The sequence below is a fragment of the Tachysurus fulvidraco genome, chromosome 5, assembly GCF_022655615.1.
Source record: "Tachysurus fulvidraco isolate hzauxx_2018 chromosome 5, HZAU_PFXX_2.0, whole genome shotgun sequence".
In the NCBI taxonomy this organism is placed as follows: domain Eukaryota; kingdom Metazoa; phylum Chordata; class Actinopteri; order Siluriformes; family Bagridae; genus Tachysurus; species Tachysurus fulvidraco.
Window position 1 is genome coordinate 1,451,480 of NC_062522.1, and position 17,453 is coordinate 1,468,932.

The window sequence follows — 17,453 nt, forward strand, 5'->3', positions numbered from 1 at the left end:
TACAGTGTGTTCAGCAGCTCTGGGGAAAGTTCTGCTGGAGAACATTTACACATTTACACACTGTCCTTTACTGCTTCATTACAGTGTGTTCAGTGTGTAGATCTGTGTACATTGTACACACTTTTACTTTTTACTTACAACAGAAACAGGTCTATAAAATGGTAGCAGCTCCATGAGGACAGATAACACTGTAAATAGGAGTAGTATTGTGTGTGTGTGTGTGTGTGTGTGTGTGTGTGTGTGTGTGTGTGTGTGTGTGTGTGTGTGTGTGTGTGTGTGTGTGTACCTCAGTATCTCCAGTGTACAGTGTGGATTCTTCAGTCCATCAGAGAGCAGCTTCACTCCTGAATCCTGCAGTTTATTGTTACTCAGGTCCAGTTCTCTCAGACTGGAGGAGTTTGAGCTGAGAACTGAGGACAGAACTCTACAACTTTCCTCTGTCAGATTACACCCATACAGACTGGAAGAGAAATGATGAAATATCAGAACACTGATCTCAAACACACAAACACAGCCATAATCCAGCTAAAGTTGAAGATGTAACAGAAATGTCAGTGTGTTTGTGTCACACACACAAATCAGAGGACAGGACACCACATCAGCACATTTACAGGAGCAGGGACGTCTTTCTGCACTCCACAATCTCTCAGCTACAATTTATTATAAGACCATTAGGTGCGTTACAATACAGTGCGTTAAAATACAGTGCATTTTATTACAGAACATAAAGAATTATACAGCTGTACACTACCAGGTAATAACTTGACAATACTAGTCGTACTTTACACTCAGTTATATGTTGGATTTCACAGAGACACTAAAACAGTTGGTGTGTGTTGTTCTCTGTGCTCGTACACGTACAAATCTGTCACCTCCAGACCTCTGATTTTACACACACACTGGTTCGGGTGTTTGGTGTGGACCTGAATACAGGTGGAGTGTTCACATACGTCCAAACACATCCAAACTAAAGAGAAAGTTTACATTTTTAACCTTATAAACGATTCTTGATCATGATTTGTATTTTTTATAAAAATATAGATGAGTAAAAATCTCTCATCGATCATTAACAATGTAAATAAAGGATATTAGAAAGCACATTGTACTGTTTACTACAGATGTCACTGTTACTATTTCAACACAACTTAGTGAACCCTTCTTTCTCCACAGAGTAAATGGGATCATGTCTTTCATGCCTCCACAACTGAGTGAACGTGGGGTTTTCTTCTCAAATCTGAGCTCCTTCCCTGTTTACAGAGTGACGTCACATCAGCACGACTGCACACAGCATCAGAAATAAACAAAGTCAAACTTCTTACCTTTAAATGAGTCACACTGTATATACACAAGTATTAGCTTTAGATGGATCAACATACAGACATTCGTTTGTTCAATCTAAAACACTGACTATACACATAGCAGGAAATCTAACCCACCTTGTAGGTACAAATCTAACACAACACTACTGTGTGTTACACTAAAGGATTTGTGTAGGTGGGCTTCAGGGGCTATAAGTGACATAGTAGAATGTAGTGTACCAATGTGTAATATTTTATCAGTACATAATGATGAACAGAGAACAAAACCAGTCTGTTATTAATGTTGTACAACAAAAATATAGATTCACTACAGCTGCTTATAAATACAAACACAGTCCACAGCTTAATGTCTCCAAAATCCACAGAAAGTTTCCAAAGAACGAAACCTGACGTCTCTTCAACAGTAACGGTTCATCTGAGTTCGCTGCCTAGCTTGTTTCTAACATAATAAGAAGATAAAGCTGAACATTTTCCCACTTCGTCTGTCCAATGTGTCGAGGTCCAAAATGATGGTTGATGTTTTATTGACCACGAGCTCAGTCCTTGGTAAAGTTTAGCAGTAGTGCAGCCTGAAGGAGACTTTTGTTTTTCCTTCGTATTGGGTTAAAGTTTTAAAAAGCATTTATGTTTTATTTTTATTAGAAAGAACAATTGAGTAAAAAAGCCATGACAGAGTGAATCTCCCCACAACACTGTGTCACACACTGTTATGAGAGCCATGAGGGCTCCCTTTGCTGCACTTGAGCATCAGGACTCTATTTCCCACTATTCATTGCACCACCAACTCAGCACACCTGTTTCCCGTTTGTAATCACCCGGTCTATTTAAGCTCACTCAGAACTCATTCGTGTTGCGAGGTATTGTTAGCACTGTCTGCATACTGAGTGTTTATTCTGTTCTGTCTATTGCCTTGTTTTTGACCTTGCTTGTTTTTCGTGTTTGTGAACATTTGCTGCCTGCCCTGACCTACGCCTGGATTATTGACTTCTGCTTTTGGATTTTCTTTGTTGTTGTTTGCCTGATGTGTGACCCCTGCCTGTCTTGGATATTGCCTAATAAACCAGCATTTGGATCTAACCTGTTTCATGTCGTGACACACACAACAAAAGATGAGGAACTTCAACATAAAGACATACTTGAAGGACATTAGAGAGTTTTAATATTTACTTTTTATATTTTCTATCCATATTGATCACATTTTGTCAGTCTGATGTTTTTCTCATCTGTGAGAGTTTTGTTAAATGTCACTTTCAATATAAACAGAACAGAAAAAGTCTTTCACTGGTGTTTAGTTCAGAAATGTCTTTAGTTCTTAAATGCATGCAGTTATTTTGTAGAGATATTTTTACATAAATTTTAGAGAACACTTAATGTTTCATGATTCATATATAAAAGCTATAAAATGCCTCATATGATGTTATAAGATGTTGTCCATGTGGCCCAGCCCTCAGTTCAGATATAACATGTTAGTGTAAAAAGTGACACAATCTTCTGTAAAAGTACCAGAGGTTTGTGTAAAGATGATTAGAGGAACTATTAACACACATTAATCCAAACAGTGCAGTTCAGTGTTACATTAAAATAATAAACCATGCAGTAATACAGTTATAAATAAAAATACTCACGCAGCTTTTCTGGAGGCTTTGACCACTGGCAGCAGCATCAGAAGACATTCATGTGATCGATTATATTTCCTCAAATCAAACTCATCCAGCTCCTGTTCTGAGGTCAGTAACACAAACACCAGAGCTGACCACTGAGCAGGAGAGAGTCTGGTTCTGAGACTGTCACCTCCTCTGTTCAGGTAAGTTTGTACTTCCTGCACTAGAGAATGATCATTCAGTTCATTCAGACAGTGGAACAGATTGATGGATTTCTCTGGAGATGGATTCTCCCTGATCTTATCCTTGATGTACTCCACTGTTTCCTGTTTGCTGTGAGATCTGCTTCCTGTCTGTGGCATTATTTCTCGTAAAAGAGTTTGATTGGTCTCCAGTGAGAGACCCAGAAGGAAGCGGAGGAACAGGTCCAGATGTCCATTCTCACTCTGTAAGGCCTTGTCCACTGAACTCCTGAGGAGACCAGACAGGTTTGACTTCCTGATGAAACTTTTAAGATCTTGCTTTTGAGATAAAATACAGAAATGTGTATAAAGCAGCCAGAAACTCCTGAACACTCAGATGTACGAAGCTGAACACCTTCCCCAGGTGAAGCCCAGACTCCTCTCTGAAGATCTGGGTACACACTCCTGAGTACACTGACACTTCTCTGACATCAATGCCACACTCTCTCAGGTCTTCCTCATAGAAGATCAGGTTTCCTTTCTCCAGCTGCTGGAAAGCCAGTTTTCCCAGTGCCATGATACTCTCTCTGGTCTGCTGAGGATCAGGGTCACATTTCTGATGGTGCTTTTGGTCCTTGTGTTTGATCTGAAAGATCAGGAAGTGAGTGTACATTTGAGTCAAAGTCTTGGGGATCTCTCCACCCTCTGCTTTACCCAACATTCTCTCTAGAACAGTGGCTGAGATCCAGCAGAAGACTGGGATGTGACACATGATGTAGAGGCTTCTTGAAGACTTCAGGTGAGTGATGATTTTATCGGCCAGGCTCTGATCACTGATCCTCTTCCTGAAGTACTCCTCTTTCTGAGGATCACTGAAGCCTCGTACCTCTGTTACCTGGTCTACACACTCAGGAGGGATCTGATTGGCTGCTCCTGGTCTTGTGGTTATCCAGAGGAGAGCAGAGGGAAGCAGATTCCCCTTGATGAGGTTCGTCAGCAGCACATCCACTGAGGCTGACTCTGTCACATCACACAATATCTCATTCTTCTGGAAATTTAGAGGAAGTCGACACTCATCCAGACCATCAAAGATCAACACCACTTTGTAGGAATCACAGTCTATTGATTCTAGTTTTCTTATTTCTGGGAAAAAGTGATGAAGAAGTTTCATCAGACTGAGATTTTGCTGCTTCATCAGATTCAGCTCTCTAAAGGGAAGTGGAAACATGAAGAAGACGTCCTGATTTACTTCTCCTTCAGCCCAGTCCAGGATGAACTTCTGCACAGAGACTGTTTTTCCAATTCCAGCAACTCCTTTAGTCAGCACAGTCCTGATGGACTTGTCTTTAAAGATCTCATTACATTTGATGGGTTTCTCCTGTGTTGCTGGTCTCCTGGACGCTGCCTCAATCTGTCTCACCTCATGTTCATTATTGACGTCTCCACTCCAACCCTCTGTGATGTAGAGCTCAGTGTAGATCTCATTCAGAAGTGCTGAGCTTCCATGCTGTGAGATTCCTTCATTAATTCTTTTAAACTTCTCTCTCAGATTGGACTTCAACTTTGTCTGATACACAGAGGCGAGTTCTAATAAACAAAGTAATATCTAGTTTAGTAATAAATAGTAATAATTCACAATTGTTCATACACTGCTATTAATTCCTGACTGATGTACTAAATATTATTGAAGCTGGACCATGAACAGATACAACATGATATTAAAATTACATTTAAAACTAAAAGTGTTCATATCTAAAACTATTTCCTCCCTCTAAAGTGAAGCTGATGGAATAAAGTCATGACTCAGAGCTCTTACTGTTGTGCAGTGTGTTAGCGAGATCTGTGTGGTTCATGTTCTTCAGGACGTGCAGTGTGATCTTCAGCGCTCCGTCTCTGACACTGTGCAGATCCTCCTCATCCTCCACCTCCCTCTCAGTGCATGCTGGGTAATCTGGACTCAGGAGCTTCCTAAACCTCTTCAGCTCATTCTTTATCAGAGTGATGACTTTGTGTTCCAGCTCCTGGTTAGAAACACACAGGAACTGATTTAAATATTATCATGTTACAGTGAGAGAGACTTTTATTTTATCACAAGAAGAAAAGTCTATTTTTATTATCACATTTAAAACTCATACAACTGATTACCCATAATGCTGCTGCACATCAAGACATGACAAGGGATCACAACACACACATTACACACTGTAAAAACAACACACACATTGCACACTTTAAACACAACACACACATTACACACAACACACACATTACACACTTTAAACACAACACACACATTAGACACTTTAAAAACAACACACACACCTTGAATATAGAGTCCAGCTGATTTGTGCTGATGTTTGATTTTTGTGGTCTGTGAACAAACAAAACCCATCATGTAATATGGACTATATGTATTCATAGCTGCACAAATCACACACTAATAAATACACACACAGATATTTAACACTATCCTCTTAACACAATACACTGATTTCAGGATTTCCTAACTGACACCAACATGTTTAGAAACAAATGTTTGAATAAATGAATAAAATCTTTATATAGTCATTAATGTCCCAGGTGTAAATGTTCTTCTGTAGCACCACAGACCCTCCAGCTCAGGGACTGCAGACTGAACTGAACTCTTAAAGCACTTTTCCTCACTGCCAGTCCGAGAGCTGCAGCACTGCACAGTTTAGTGTTTTACTGCTTCAACACCTGATAAAGCTCATGAAGGGCTTCATAATGAGACGAGCGAGTTTGATCAGGTGGAACACTGCTGTAAAACACCTCACTATACTGACCTCACATCAGTAGAACTGTCTCTGTCTCTGAAGTCATGTGGGAAATCCATTGACCGGTCACTCTTCAAGGACACACAGCTGGGTTCTGGTGAGTCTGATCTCTTTCCCTCCATCATTCTAGAATTACAACTGAAATATCAGCAATAATTAATACTCTGCTGTCTCAGCACTGTTAAACAATGTGTTCATCATTAAACACCAATAATTCCATCTTTTTAATTCAGATCCAGTCTGTACACTTATTCAAACAGGAGACAGGCCTCATAAGTCAGGAATTACACTGATATCAGGAGTCCCAATCACAGCTAACTGACTCAGCTGGGTCTTAAAGCCTGTAGAGTTCACTGACACAAAGCTATGCTGCTCTTATGCTCCACATTACACAGTCCTTTTTACTCGTCTTTCAGTGAATGATTTGTCTAAACTGTTCTTAGATCAGATCAGTGATATATTCACTGCTATTAAACACCTTAAAGCAAAGTTGACTTCCTGTGTTAACTAGTGAGTGTTTAGAGATACAGATGTGTTCCCATGAGACGGTGTGTATTTATTGCTGGTGAATGTAAAAGTAAGTCACCTCTCGTCTTTCTTTAAGTCCTGTTTCCCAGACACACTCATGTTGGAGGTCATGTCTCCTTCTCCAGATTACAGCAGGACACACGTTTACTTCACTCCAACATCGGTGTGTTAAATTAAACCCTGAATCAGCACAGAGTTCACTTACAGGAAATAGTCACGCTATCAAGTTATAAAACAACCGGTGTACATTAAAGCTTCAGTACAAACCCACAAAACTCTTCTGTATCTAGTGTCACTTCAGTGTGTTTATATATTAGAGCTTTAGATACTCACTGTGTTTTTACTCCTCAAATCTTTTAGTTTTCACTCGTCACAAAATGGAGCTGCTGATTTTCACTCTTACTGACACTGGTCTAACTGGTTTGTCTGGTTTATGCTGCTGACTTTTACTTTCATTACAGTTTATACTTCAGAGGTGGGAAGGGCAGTGGCGTAGATACACACGCACACACACACACACACACGCACACACACACACGGTCGTCGGAAGCAAATAAAAAGTGGGTAGGTCCTGTCCCACACACATATAATGGTTCTGACACCCATAGATTATTACACAAGGGTAAAACAATATAAATGTAAATCTACTTTATTAAACACATTGATGGTTAACAGACAAAAACTCTTCTTGAAACGTCTTCTTAAGCATCTTCTCTATAACTAACTAACTAACTAAAATATAGAACATGTCTGTTTATTACAAAAAAAAAAAAAAGTTCACGTTACATTCACGTAAACAATAAGTGAAAGGTTTTGGGACGTATGTGTAAGGGTAAGAAAACTAGTCAACTTAAATAAAATATAGTATGTTCAATATATAGCATCCTGACGGTCGGTGTTATTGTAGAAATACAGACAAAAAATACATTAAAGTTTCATGAATTTATTTTAATGTATTTTATGTTTTATCTATACATTTACTGATTTACTGAATAACCTCTGACATGGAGCTGCATTTTAAATTGCACAGTAGCTAATTGACTAATCATTCACAAACCTGATGCTATGAAATATCCAGCAGAATAATGGTTACATTTATTATTTACATATTAAAATCACCCTAGACAAATAAAAAGTTTAATAAGAACTAATAATTCAGTTTATACAGTAGATTTCTAACCCTCTATCAACTTCATTGTTATTACATTTTTTTCAAAGAAATATTCACAAATCTGTTCAAATCCTGACCATGTATCCAACCTCAACAAGTGCCAATGTAAACAGTTTGTTTGATCCAAAATAAGCATTTACAGTATATATGTTTGAAATCACAATAAAAAAACTTCTTGACTTGACTTAAGTGCCATGTGAAGAAAACACGAGACCTGTAGTGCAAAACTAGTTAATGTAGTAGGCTATGCTAAAAGATATGAGAGAGGTATTCTGACAAAAATAATGCACTGGTTGAATAAAGAGGAAACAACTACAGCGGCACTCAGTTCAGTGGCAATGCTCATCGAGAAAGACCATCTTAATATGAACAGATTTCCAGCTGGAACTCACCAATGAATACAAAACAGGTAAATGACTTGTAATCACATAAGAAAAATGGTGCATTTTGGGCTGCTCTGTTCCTTACTAATACTTATAAACCTTCACTTAAACCAGTTTGCTTAAGCAATTAGAAGACCTGTTGTGTTAAAGATGACCCGTATTACAGTTCTGACCCACTCTGACCAAACAGACTGGGCATAGAGATGGGTCAGTATAAGCCCTGATTATCTGTTTATCTATAATCTACACATTCTGCTACATGTTCAGTAATCTGGTGATTCACTATGTTTCAGCCTGTAACCATATGAGTGACCCACATTCCTGATCTGTTCACATCTAATAGATTTTGTAATATGTATAGTCATTTCCAATGCTTTGGCCACAATGGCACCGATGTAATGGTCATTCCAATAAATCTCACTAAAATTAACTGAACTGGACCAAAAGCACGTTTTAAACAAACCACATAAAATAATACTTTCTATTAATTAGCACAAATTTAGTCAAACAATCAATTATTAGCTGCACACAGTAACTTTTCATTAGGGCTGAGATCCAAATGAATCCTGATTGTACATAAAGGTCACTACAGAATGTGTACCACCACTATTATCTCGCCTGCGTAGTGCACTACAGAGTGTGTAAACACCACTATTACCTCTCTTGTGTAGTGTACTACATTCTGTGTTGACACTGTCCACAGTCCATTCTGTGTTGACACTGGAGGTCTCCACTGGAGGACATAGAAGGTGTTGAGGTCATTTAACAGGTTGTCTGAGGGGCTGATAGTAGAGCTTGTTTAGCACAATGGTCAGTGACAGACTGCAAACTGGTCAGCACTATTTTATGTCCTGTAGTGTAATACATTGTATGTCAGCACTAAGTTGTATACTATGCACTTTATATGGCGAGGATAACTTACTTTTTAGTCCTTAGCTCCATGCTGTTCTTCATAGGTCCATGATCTTGGAGTAACACTGTCTCATTTTACTGTGTACTATGTCACCTATATATGGTTGAAATGACAATAAAAGCTTCTTGACTCTTGATTTGAAAATACTATATAATGGTGGCTACATAATATTGGTCATCACTTCTTTCTTTCTTTCTCCCACACTGGGAAGCACTGGTACAGTCTCTCATCAGGTGTAACGAAGCTGGTGTTTTTTTAAGACTTTTTTTTACTTAAACTCTCCACACTAACACCACTAACAGAACCAGATGACATTTGGTGAAGAATGCACCTTCTGGTGGGAACCAGATTGTCACAAATAATCTTGCCTGACTTTATTTTAGTCGGATCTCTTGATTTTCTTGCAACAGGAAATTTAGGATGGGTAGCAAAGAAAACCACACACATCAGAAATCTGGATTAGAAAGGGAAAATAATCAAGGGTACAATATTTCTTACAAGTATGTTGTTTTGCTTGATTTGAGCTGATATTCTGAGCTACATACCCGCCAGCTGAAAAGCAAATGCTCTGTATATCAAACATTGTGATTCTATGCTTAAATAAATAAAATTATATTATTCTGGACCTGCTCGCAGTGTATTAAACAAACGGAGAACAATGAAAAAAAAAATTGCACCTGATTGTACAGTATGTCATAAGCATCAAGACTTGCCTTTGGATACAGTCATTGTTTTCCCAAAATGACAAAATGGCATTTCATTAGAGCTGAGATGCACTACAGAGTGTGTAAACACAGTATTATCTCTGTATGTGCACTACAGAGTGTGTAAACACCACTATTATCTCTTTATGTGCACTACAATCGTGGCAAGTCCTGGCCTAATGGTTAGAGAGTCTGGCTCGTAATCCTAAGGTTGTGGGTTCGAGTCTCAGGCCGGCCAAGACTGAGGTGCCCTTGAGCAAAGCACCGAACCCCCCAACTGCTCCCTGGGTGCCGCAGCATATATGGCTACGGGTGTGTGTTCGTGGTGTGTGTGTGTGTGTGTGTTCACTGCTGTGTGTGTGCACTTTGGATGGGTCAAATGCAGAGAACGAATTCTGAGTATGGATCACCATACTTAGCCGTATGTCACGTCACTTTCACTAAACACACTATTATCTCTCCTGTAGTGCACTACAGTGTGTAAACACACTATTATCTCTCAATGTGCACTACAGAGTGTGTAAACACACTATTATCTCTCTATGTGCACCATGTGTGTGTTTACGCTTTCTGCAACTTCGTAGTGCTTCATACAGTTTTGCATTCGATACATCTGCTCACGGACTTCAATAAAGATCTCTTTGGTTTTGCTTACCCTAGCCTGTGGCTTGTGTATCATTACAGAAGACCAGACCATACCGGAAGCATTATGAATGTTCCAGCGTCGGATCCCATTCGCGAATTGGTGGATCTTCTTCGCGCATCGCTACAGTCCGGCGCCACCGCACCAGCCATAGCACCGTCTTCTTGTGACCTCAGATGTCATTCTGGCTGTAGTCGCATCTCCCATGGCCAGCCCAGCGCCCTACTCTGGTTCGGCGGAGAATTGCACCGGATTTCTGCTGCAGTGTTCGCTAGTGTTCGAGATGCAGCCTCAACAATATCCCACCGAGCCCTCTAAAATAGCCTTTATCACCTCACATCTCCGATGAAAGGCTCTCCAATGGGCAGATTCGTTGTGGCAACAGAACTCCCAGACGGTACAGTCATATGCCTTATTTGTTTCTCATTTCAAGGAAGTATTTCATGTTTCTGATGCGGACTCCTCAGCGCGCGACGAGCTGTATCATTTACGACAAGGGAACATGACAGTCACTGACTATGCCTTGAAGTTTCGCACACTAGCCGCTGTGAGTGGCTGGAATGAAATAGCGTTGATTACAGCCTTTCGTAATGGATTGGATCCATCAGTACAATTACATCTCGTCTCTTATGATGATCAAATGGGGTTGGAGAGGTTCATACAACTGTCCATTCGCACGGATCATCGTCGACTAGGGTGTCTAACGACGGAGGGTTCACCACACCGATCTCTTAGCCAATCAATGTTCGCTCATCCCGAACCTACACCCATGCAGGTGGATTCCATGCATCTCTCCTCGTCCGAACGTCAACGGAGAATTCATCAGAGATTGTGTCTGTACTGTGGAGCTGCGGAGCATACGGTCTCCTCATGCCCCATTCGCCCACCACGACACCCGGTGAGTGTTCTCCAATCTGAACCACCCCTTCACTCACCCTTACAAACTCAAGTGGTGATATCTTTTCGTCATTACTCTATGTCTATTTCAGCTCTCCTCGACTCCGGTTCAGCGGGCAACTTCATCTCCTCGAACCTCTGTCACGCCCTTCAGATCCCCAAGAGCAGAGTTCCGAGGGCACTCCAAGCCCACTCCATCACCGGCAGACCACTAAACAGATCCAACATCCACCATAGTGCGGGCCCTGTGACGTTGACAGTGGGAGCGCTGCATGTAGAGGACATCACCCTCCTGGTTTTGGAGAATTCGACCTCAGATGTCATTCTGGGGCGTCCATGGCTCACACAACACCACCCGGAGGTAAAGAGATGGAGTTCTCACTGTTTGTCAACCTGTTTCCCTCAATTGCCTTTACCACGTAGACCACCATCCAGAGTACGAGTATGTACCACCTCCATCGAAAGCCCTCACCAGAACATCCCCTCCAAGGTCCCAGTCCAATATGAAGAGTATGCCGACGTATTCTGTCCAAGGAGAGCTTCGCAGCTACCGCCTCATAGGCCATGGGATTGCGAGATTGATCTCCTACCAGGTAAAAGCGGTTCAAAACTGGCCTATTCCCAACACCATCAAAGAGCTTCAACGCTTTTTGGGATTTGCAAATTTCTACAGACGGTTTATCCACAACTTCAGCCTCATTGTCACACCCCTCACCTCACTCCTCAAGGGCAAACCCAAATCACTGAGCTGGTCTCCCAAGGCTACAGAGGCCTTCGAAGAGCTGAAAGAAGCCTTCACCCAAGCTCCGGTACTCATTCATCCCAATCCTAAGCTTCCCTTCACCGTAGAGGTTGACGCCTCCACTACTGGGGTCGGCGCAGTTCTTTCACAACCTCACAGTAAGACCCAGGTACTCCATCCATGCGCCTTCTTCTCCCGCAAATTCACCCCGGCCGAAGTTAACTACGACATAGGCAACCGCGAACTCCTAGCCATCAAACTTGCGCTAGAAGAATGGAGATACTGGTTAGAGGGTGCCAAATCCCCATTTACCGTTTTCACTGATCACAAGAATCTACTATATCTCCGAGATGCAAAAAGGCTGAACCCTCGTCAAGCCCGATGGGCTCTGTTTTTCACCCGCTTCAATTTTACCATCACCTATCCTCCGGGAGTGAAGAACAAGAAAGCTGATGCTTTATCTCGCATCCACACATGTGAGGAGGAATCTGACCAACCAGAGACCATCCTTCCATCCTCCATGATTGTCAGCCCAATCCAGTGGACAGGTGAAGGAGCAAGTACTGTCCATCCACCACCGGGATGTCTCGCCCATGTTCAGTTCATTCCTTTGTCTCAACGCATGCCCCTCATCAATCAAGTACATACCTCAGTGGGCACGGGTCACCCAGGCATTGGCCGAACCCTCTCACTCCTCCAGGGGAAGTTTTGGTGTCCCAGGATGGCCCAAGATGTGAGGAGGTTCGTGTTAGGATGCTCAGTCTGTGCCACCACCAAGACACCTCATTCTCTACCCACGGGCAAACTTTATCCTCTTCCCATTCCCAATCGTCCATGGTCACACTTAGGGATCGATTTCGCAACAGACCTGCCTACCTCTGAGGGTAAGACCTGCATCTTCATTGTGGTTCGACCGTTTCTCTAAGTCTATCAGGTTAATTCCCCTCAAGGGCCTTCCCACAGCTATGGAAACTGCAGGACTCATCTTCAAGCATGTCTTCAGGTATTTCGGTATTCCTGAAGACATTGTCTCTGACCGTGGTACTCAATTTACCTCCAGAGTCTGGAAGGCGTTCTTCAAACCCCTAGGTGTGGCCGTCAGTCTGTCCTCCGGGTATCATCCCCAGTCTAACGGTCAGACAGAACGTAAAATTCAAGACGTCAGCAAGTTCCTTCGTGCTTTCTGTCAGCTCCACCAGGACAGCTGGGGTCAGTACCTCCCATGGGCCGAGTACGCCCAAAACTCCTCGAGACAGCAAACTACCGGCTTAATGCCGTTCCAGTGTGTACTCGGTTACCAACCACCTTTTTTCCCCTGGTCCGATGAGCCTTCGAATGTCCCGTCTGTTGACCACTGGTTCCGTGAGAGTGAGAGGGTATGGAACTCGGCGCATCATCAGTTGCAGGGAGCCGTGAGAAGACACAAGAGGGCTGCTGACACTCGTCGTTCCTCCACTCCATGTTACCAAGTAGGTCAGAAGGTATGGCTGTCCACGAAGAACATTCGTCTACAGCTCCCCTGCAGAAAGCTGAACCCTCGGTACATCGGACCCTTCGAAATCGTTAAGGAGATCAATCCGGTGGCATTTCAACTCAAACTCCCCAGTACCTATCGTATACATCCTGTCTTTCATGTGTCTCACTTCAAACCTTATCACTCACCAGTTTCTCTCCCATCTCTCTCAGGTCCTGGTGCTGAAGAAGTACCCCCCTACCCTAGAAGAAGACACCGGGATCTACTCGGTAAAGGAGATCCTGGAATCCAGACGTCAAGGTGGGGCTCTACAGTATCTCGTCGATTGGGAGGGGTATGGACCAGAGGAACGTTCATGGGTGCCCCGAGATGATATTCTAGACCCCGATCTCCTCCGGGAGTTCCACGAGTCACACCCAGGCAGACCCACGCCTTGACCCAGAGGTCGCCCACCTCGGCGCTCTGGTGTTCCCCGGTCCTCAGGAGCGGACCGTGGGGGGGGGGGGTACTGTCACGGAGTCACCAGGTCCTTCTATCACTCACCAGCACTCACATTCCCCTGAGTACTAATTAGCACCACCTGCTCCACATTCTTCAATCACTCACACCCTATATAAACCACTCTCAGTCACTCAGTCATTGTCTGGTCTCGTATGTGCTAACGTGATTTTTCCCCGCAGTAATTCAAGCTCCAGACTCCCGTTTGCTTCACAGCTATCGGCTCTCGATACATCTGCATTCGATACATCTGCTCACGGACTTCAATAAAGATCTCTTTGGTTTTGCTTACCCTAGCCTGTGGCTTGTGTATCATTACACCTGTCCTCTGATTTGTGTGTGTGACACAAACACACTGACATTTCTGTTACATCTTCAACTTTAGCTGGATTATGGCTGTGTTTGTGTGTTTGAGATCAGTGTTGTGATATTTCATCATTTCTCTTCCAGTCTGTGTGACTGTAATCTGACAGAGGAAAGCTGTAGAGTTCTGTCCTCAGTTCTCAGCTCAAACTCCTCCAGTCTGAGAGAACTGAACCTGAGTGCCAATAAACTGCAGGATTCAGGAGTGAAGCTGCTCTCTGATGGGCTGAAGAATCCACACTGTACACTGGAGATACTGAGGTACACACACACACACACACACACAATACTACTCCTATTTACAGTGAGGACAATAAATTAATTTCTCTGCTGTTATCTGTCCTCATGGAGCTGCTACCATTTTATAGACCTGTTTCTGTTGTTCAATGGGAGCAAAACAATTCCTGAGAATGTTTGTAACACAAAGTAAAAGTGTGTACAATGTATACAGATCTACACACTGAACACACTGTAATGAAGCAGTAAAGGACAGTGTGTAAATGTGTAAATGTTCTCCAGCAGAACTTTCCCCAGAGCTGCTGAACACACTGTATGAACATCTCTCTGCTAGAAATAAAGAGACGTGTTTGTTCAGAGTGACGTCTCTGTTATTATCTTCTTACAGAAAGTTAAATACATCTCAGTCTCATATGAGCTGAGACACATGGATCTGTCCAAGAGCAGTCCAACTTTATACACAGATGTTCATGTTAGATTTTTATCCTGATATTAGAACCTTGTGTTCAGGTCCACACTTTATTTCTCATTGATGGAAACACCTCAATTCACTATCAGACAAATAAATCAAATATTTCATCATTTCTCTTCCAGGCTGGGTAACTGTAATCTGACAGAGGAAAGTTGTAGAGTTCTGTCCCCAGTTCTCAGCTCAAATGTCCTTATTAGTTCTACTTGACCTTAGTGCTGCATTCAACACTATAGACCACAACATTCTTCTAGATCGCTTAAAAAATTACACAGGTATTCATGGACAGGCTTTAAGTTGGTTTAAATCCTGCCTGTCTGATCGATACCATTTTGTAGAATTAAATGGTGAATCCTCCAGTTTCTTAACAGTTAATTATGGGGTCCCTCAAGGATCAGTTCTAGGACCTCTGCTTTTCTCGATATACATGCTTCCATTAGGGAACGTTATTAGAAGACATGGGATTAGTTTCCATTGTTATGCTGACGATACACAGTTATATATCTCATCATAACAAGATGAAATACATTTACATTTACAGCATTTGGCAGACGCCCTTATCCAGAGCGACGTACATAAGTGCTTAAATCTCTAACATTGAATACATTAATGCTGGTTTACTAGGTTACATACTTAAGATACCATGAGTTTAAAACATTTGTTCAAAGTTACAATGAAAAAGTGTCAAAGGTTTTTTTTTTGCAAAAGATAAGGAAAGAATTGCTAGTTGAAATGTTTCCTGAATAAGTAGGTCTTCAACCGCCGCTTGAAAATAGCCAGTGACTCAGCTGTCCGGACCTCTAGGGGAAGTTCGTTCCACCACGTTGGTGCCAGAACAGAGAAGAGTCTTGTAGTATACTTGCCTCTTACCCTGAGACATGGTGGAACCAGTCGAGCAATGCTGGTAGAACGGAGGTTGTGGGGTGCAGAGCGAGGAGTGATTAGGGCTTTGAGGTAAGAGGGAGTTGGTCCATTTTTGGCTTTGTAGGCCAGCATCAGTGTTTTGAATCAGATGCGTGCAGCTACCAGAAGCCAGTGGAGGGATCGCAGCAGTGTGGTGGTATGTGAGAACTTTGGCAGGTTGAAAACAAGCCGGGCAGCTGCATTTTGGATCATTAGCAGAGGACGGATTGTGTTCATAGGTAGACCTGCCAGCAGTGCATTGCAGTTAACCAGTCTAGAAATGACAAGAGACTGAACAAGTACTTGAGCAGTCTGTGTGGACAAAAATGGCCGAATCCTTCTAATGTTGTAGAGAAGAAACCGACATGAGCGAGTCACATTAGCAACATGAGAGGAAAAGGACAGTTGATTGTCCATGGTTACCCCAAGAATGCGAGCTGTGGCTGAAGGGGAGATCAGATCGTTGTGCAAGGAAGTAGCAAGATCATGACCTGTAGATGAATCACCTGGGATGAACAGCAGTTCAGTATTGCTAGGATTGAGCTTTAACTGATGAGCAGTCATCCATGATGAAATTTCTGCCAGACATGCTGAGATCCGGTCAGAAGCTGTGGCATCTGAGGGTGGGAAAGAGAAGATAAGTTGTGTATCATCAGCATAGCAGTGGTAAGAGAACCCATGTGATGAAATAACTTCACCAAGAGAGTGAGTATACAGGGAGAAAAGAAGAGGACCAAGTACTGTGCCCTGTGGGACGCCAGTGGAGAGTCTGCGTGGAGAAGATGTCACTCCCCTCCATGTTACCCTCATATGAGCGTCTTCCAGGTAGGAAGCAAACCATTCCCAAGCTGATCCGCAAATCCCAAGACTCTTGTGGGTGGATAAGAGAGTCTTGTGGTTGACCGTATGAAATGCTGCTGAAAGGTCAAGGAGGATAAGGATGGATGACAGTTTGGCTGATCTAGCAGCATGTAGCATGGCTGTCTCTGTAGAGTGAGATACTTTAAAGCCAGACTGGTTAGGGTCTTGGAGGTTGTTCTGTGAGAGATAGACAGACAGTTGATTATAGACAATGCGTTCAAGAATTTTTGAAAGAAATGAGAGAAGTGATACCGGTCTGTAGTTACTGATGTCTGGTGGATCCAGAGCAGGTTTCTTTAGGATGGGAATAACCCTTGCTCTCTTGAAAGTAGTTGGTATCTGGCCAGATGCTATGAATCTATTGACGATAGTGGAAATGAAGGGCAAAACGTCTTGCAAGATGGTCTGGAGCATAGTGGTAGGGAGTGGATCCAATTGGCAGGTGGTAGGATTGCAGGACTGTATGAGTTGTAAAATCTCTTCTGCTGTTTCAGTTGAGAAATGTGACAACGAAGGTGTAGAGGAATGCATACTCTGAGATGTAAGTGCAGTCGGGGCTGAAGTGAAGGTCTTCCTGATAGTGTTCGGGGCTCAGACACACTTTCCCAGTTTAAATGTAGATTAAAAACTCATCTCTTTAGTTCTCTGGTTCTCTCTTTGTACCCATCCCGCGGCATCCAGACATTGTACCAGCTCCCAACGTCCTCTGTGGGACGTAGCCTTTGGACATCCACTGAGCCGAGACCGACTCTAAGAATCCTGAGACAACT

The 17,453-nt window shown here is 42.6% G+C and overlaps 1 protein-coding gene across 1 annotated transcript in view; it reads right to left on the reverse strand.

Moving 5' to 3' along the window:
* Positions 1-312: 312 nt before the first annotated feature.
* Positions 313-17,453, reverse strand: part of LOC113649506 (NACHT, LRR and PYD domains-containing protein 12-like) — a gene marked incomplete at both ends in the record, with an annotated part of 52,487 nt that continues 35,346 nt past the window's right edge. The window contains one exon of the mRNA XM_047814011.1: positions 313-460. Within this exon, the coding sequence (XP_047669967.1) occupies positions 313-460 (148 nt within the window). The remainder of the gene's footprint in view (positions 461-17,453) is intronic.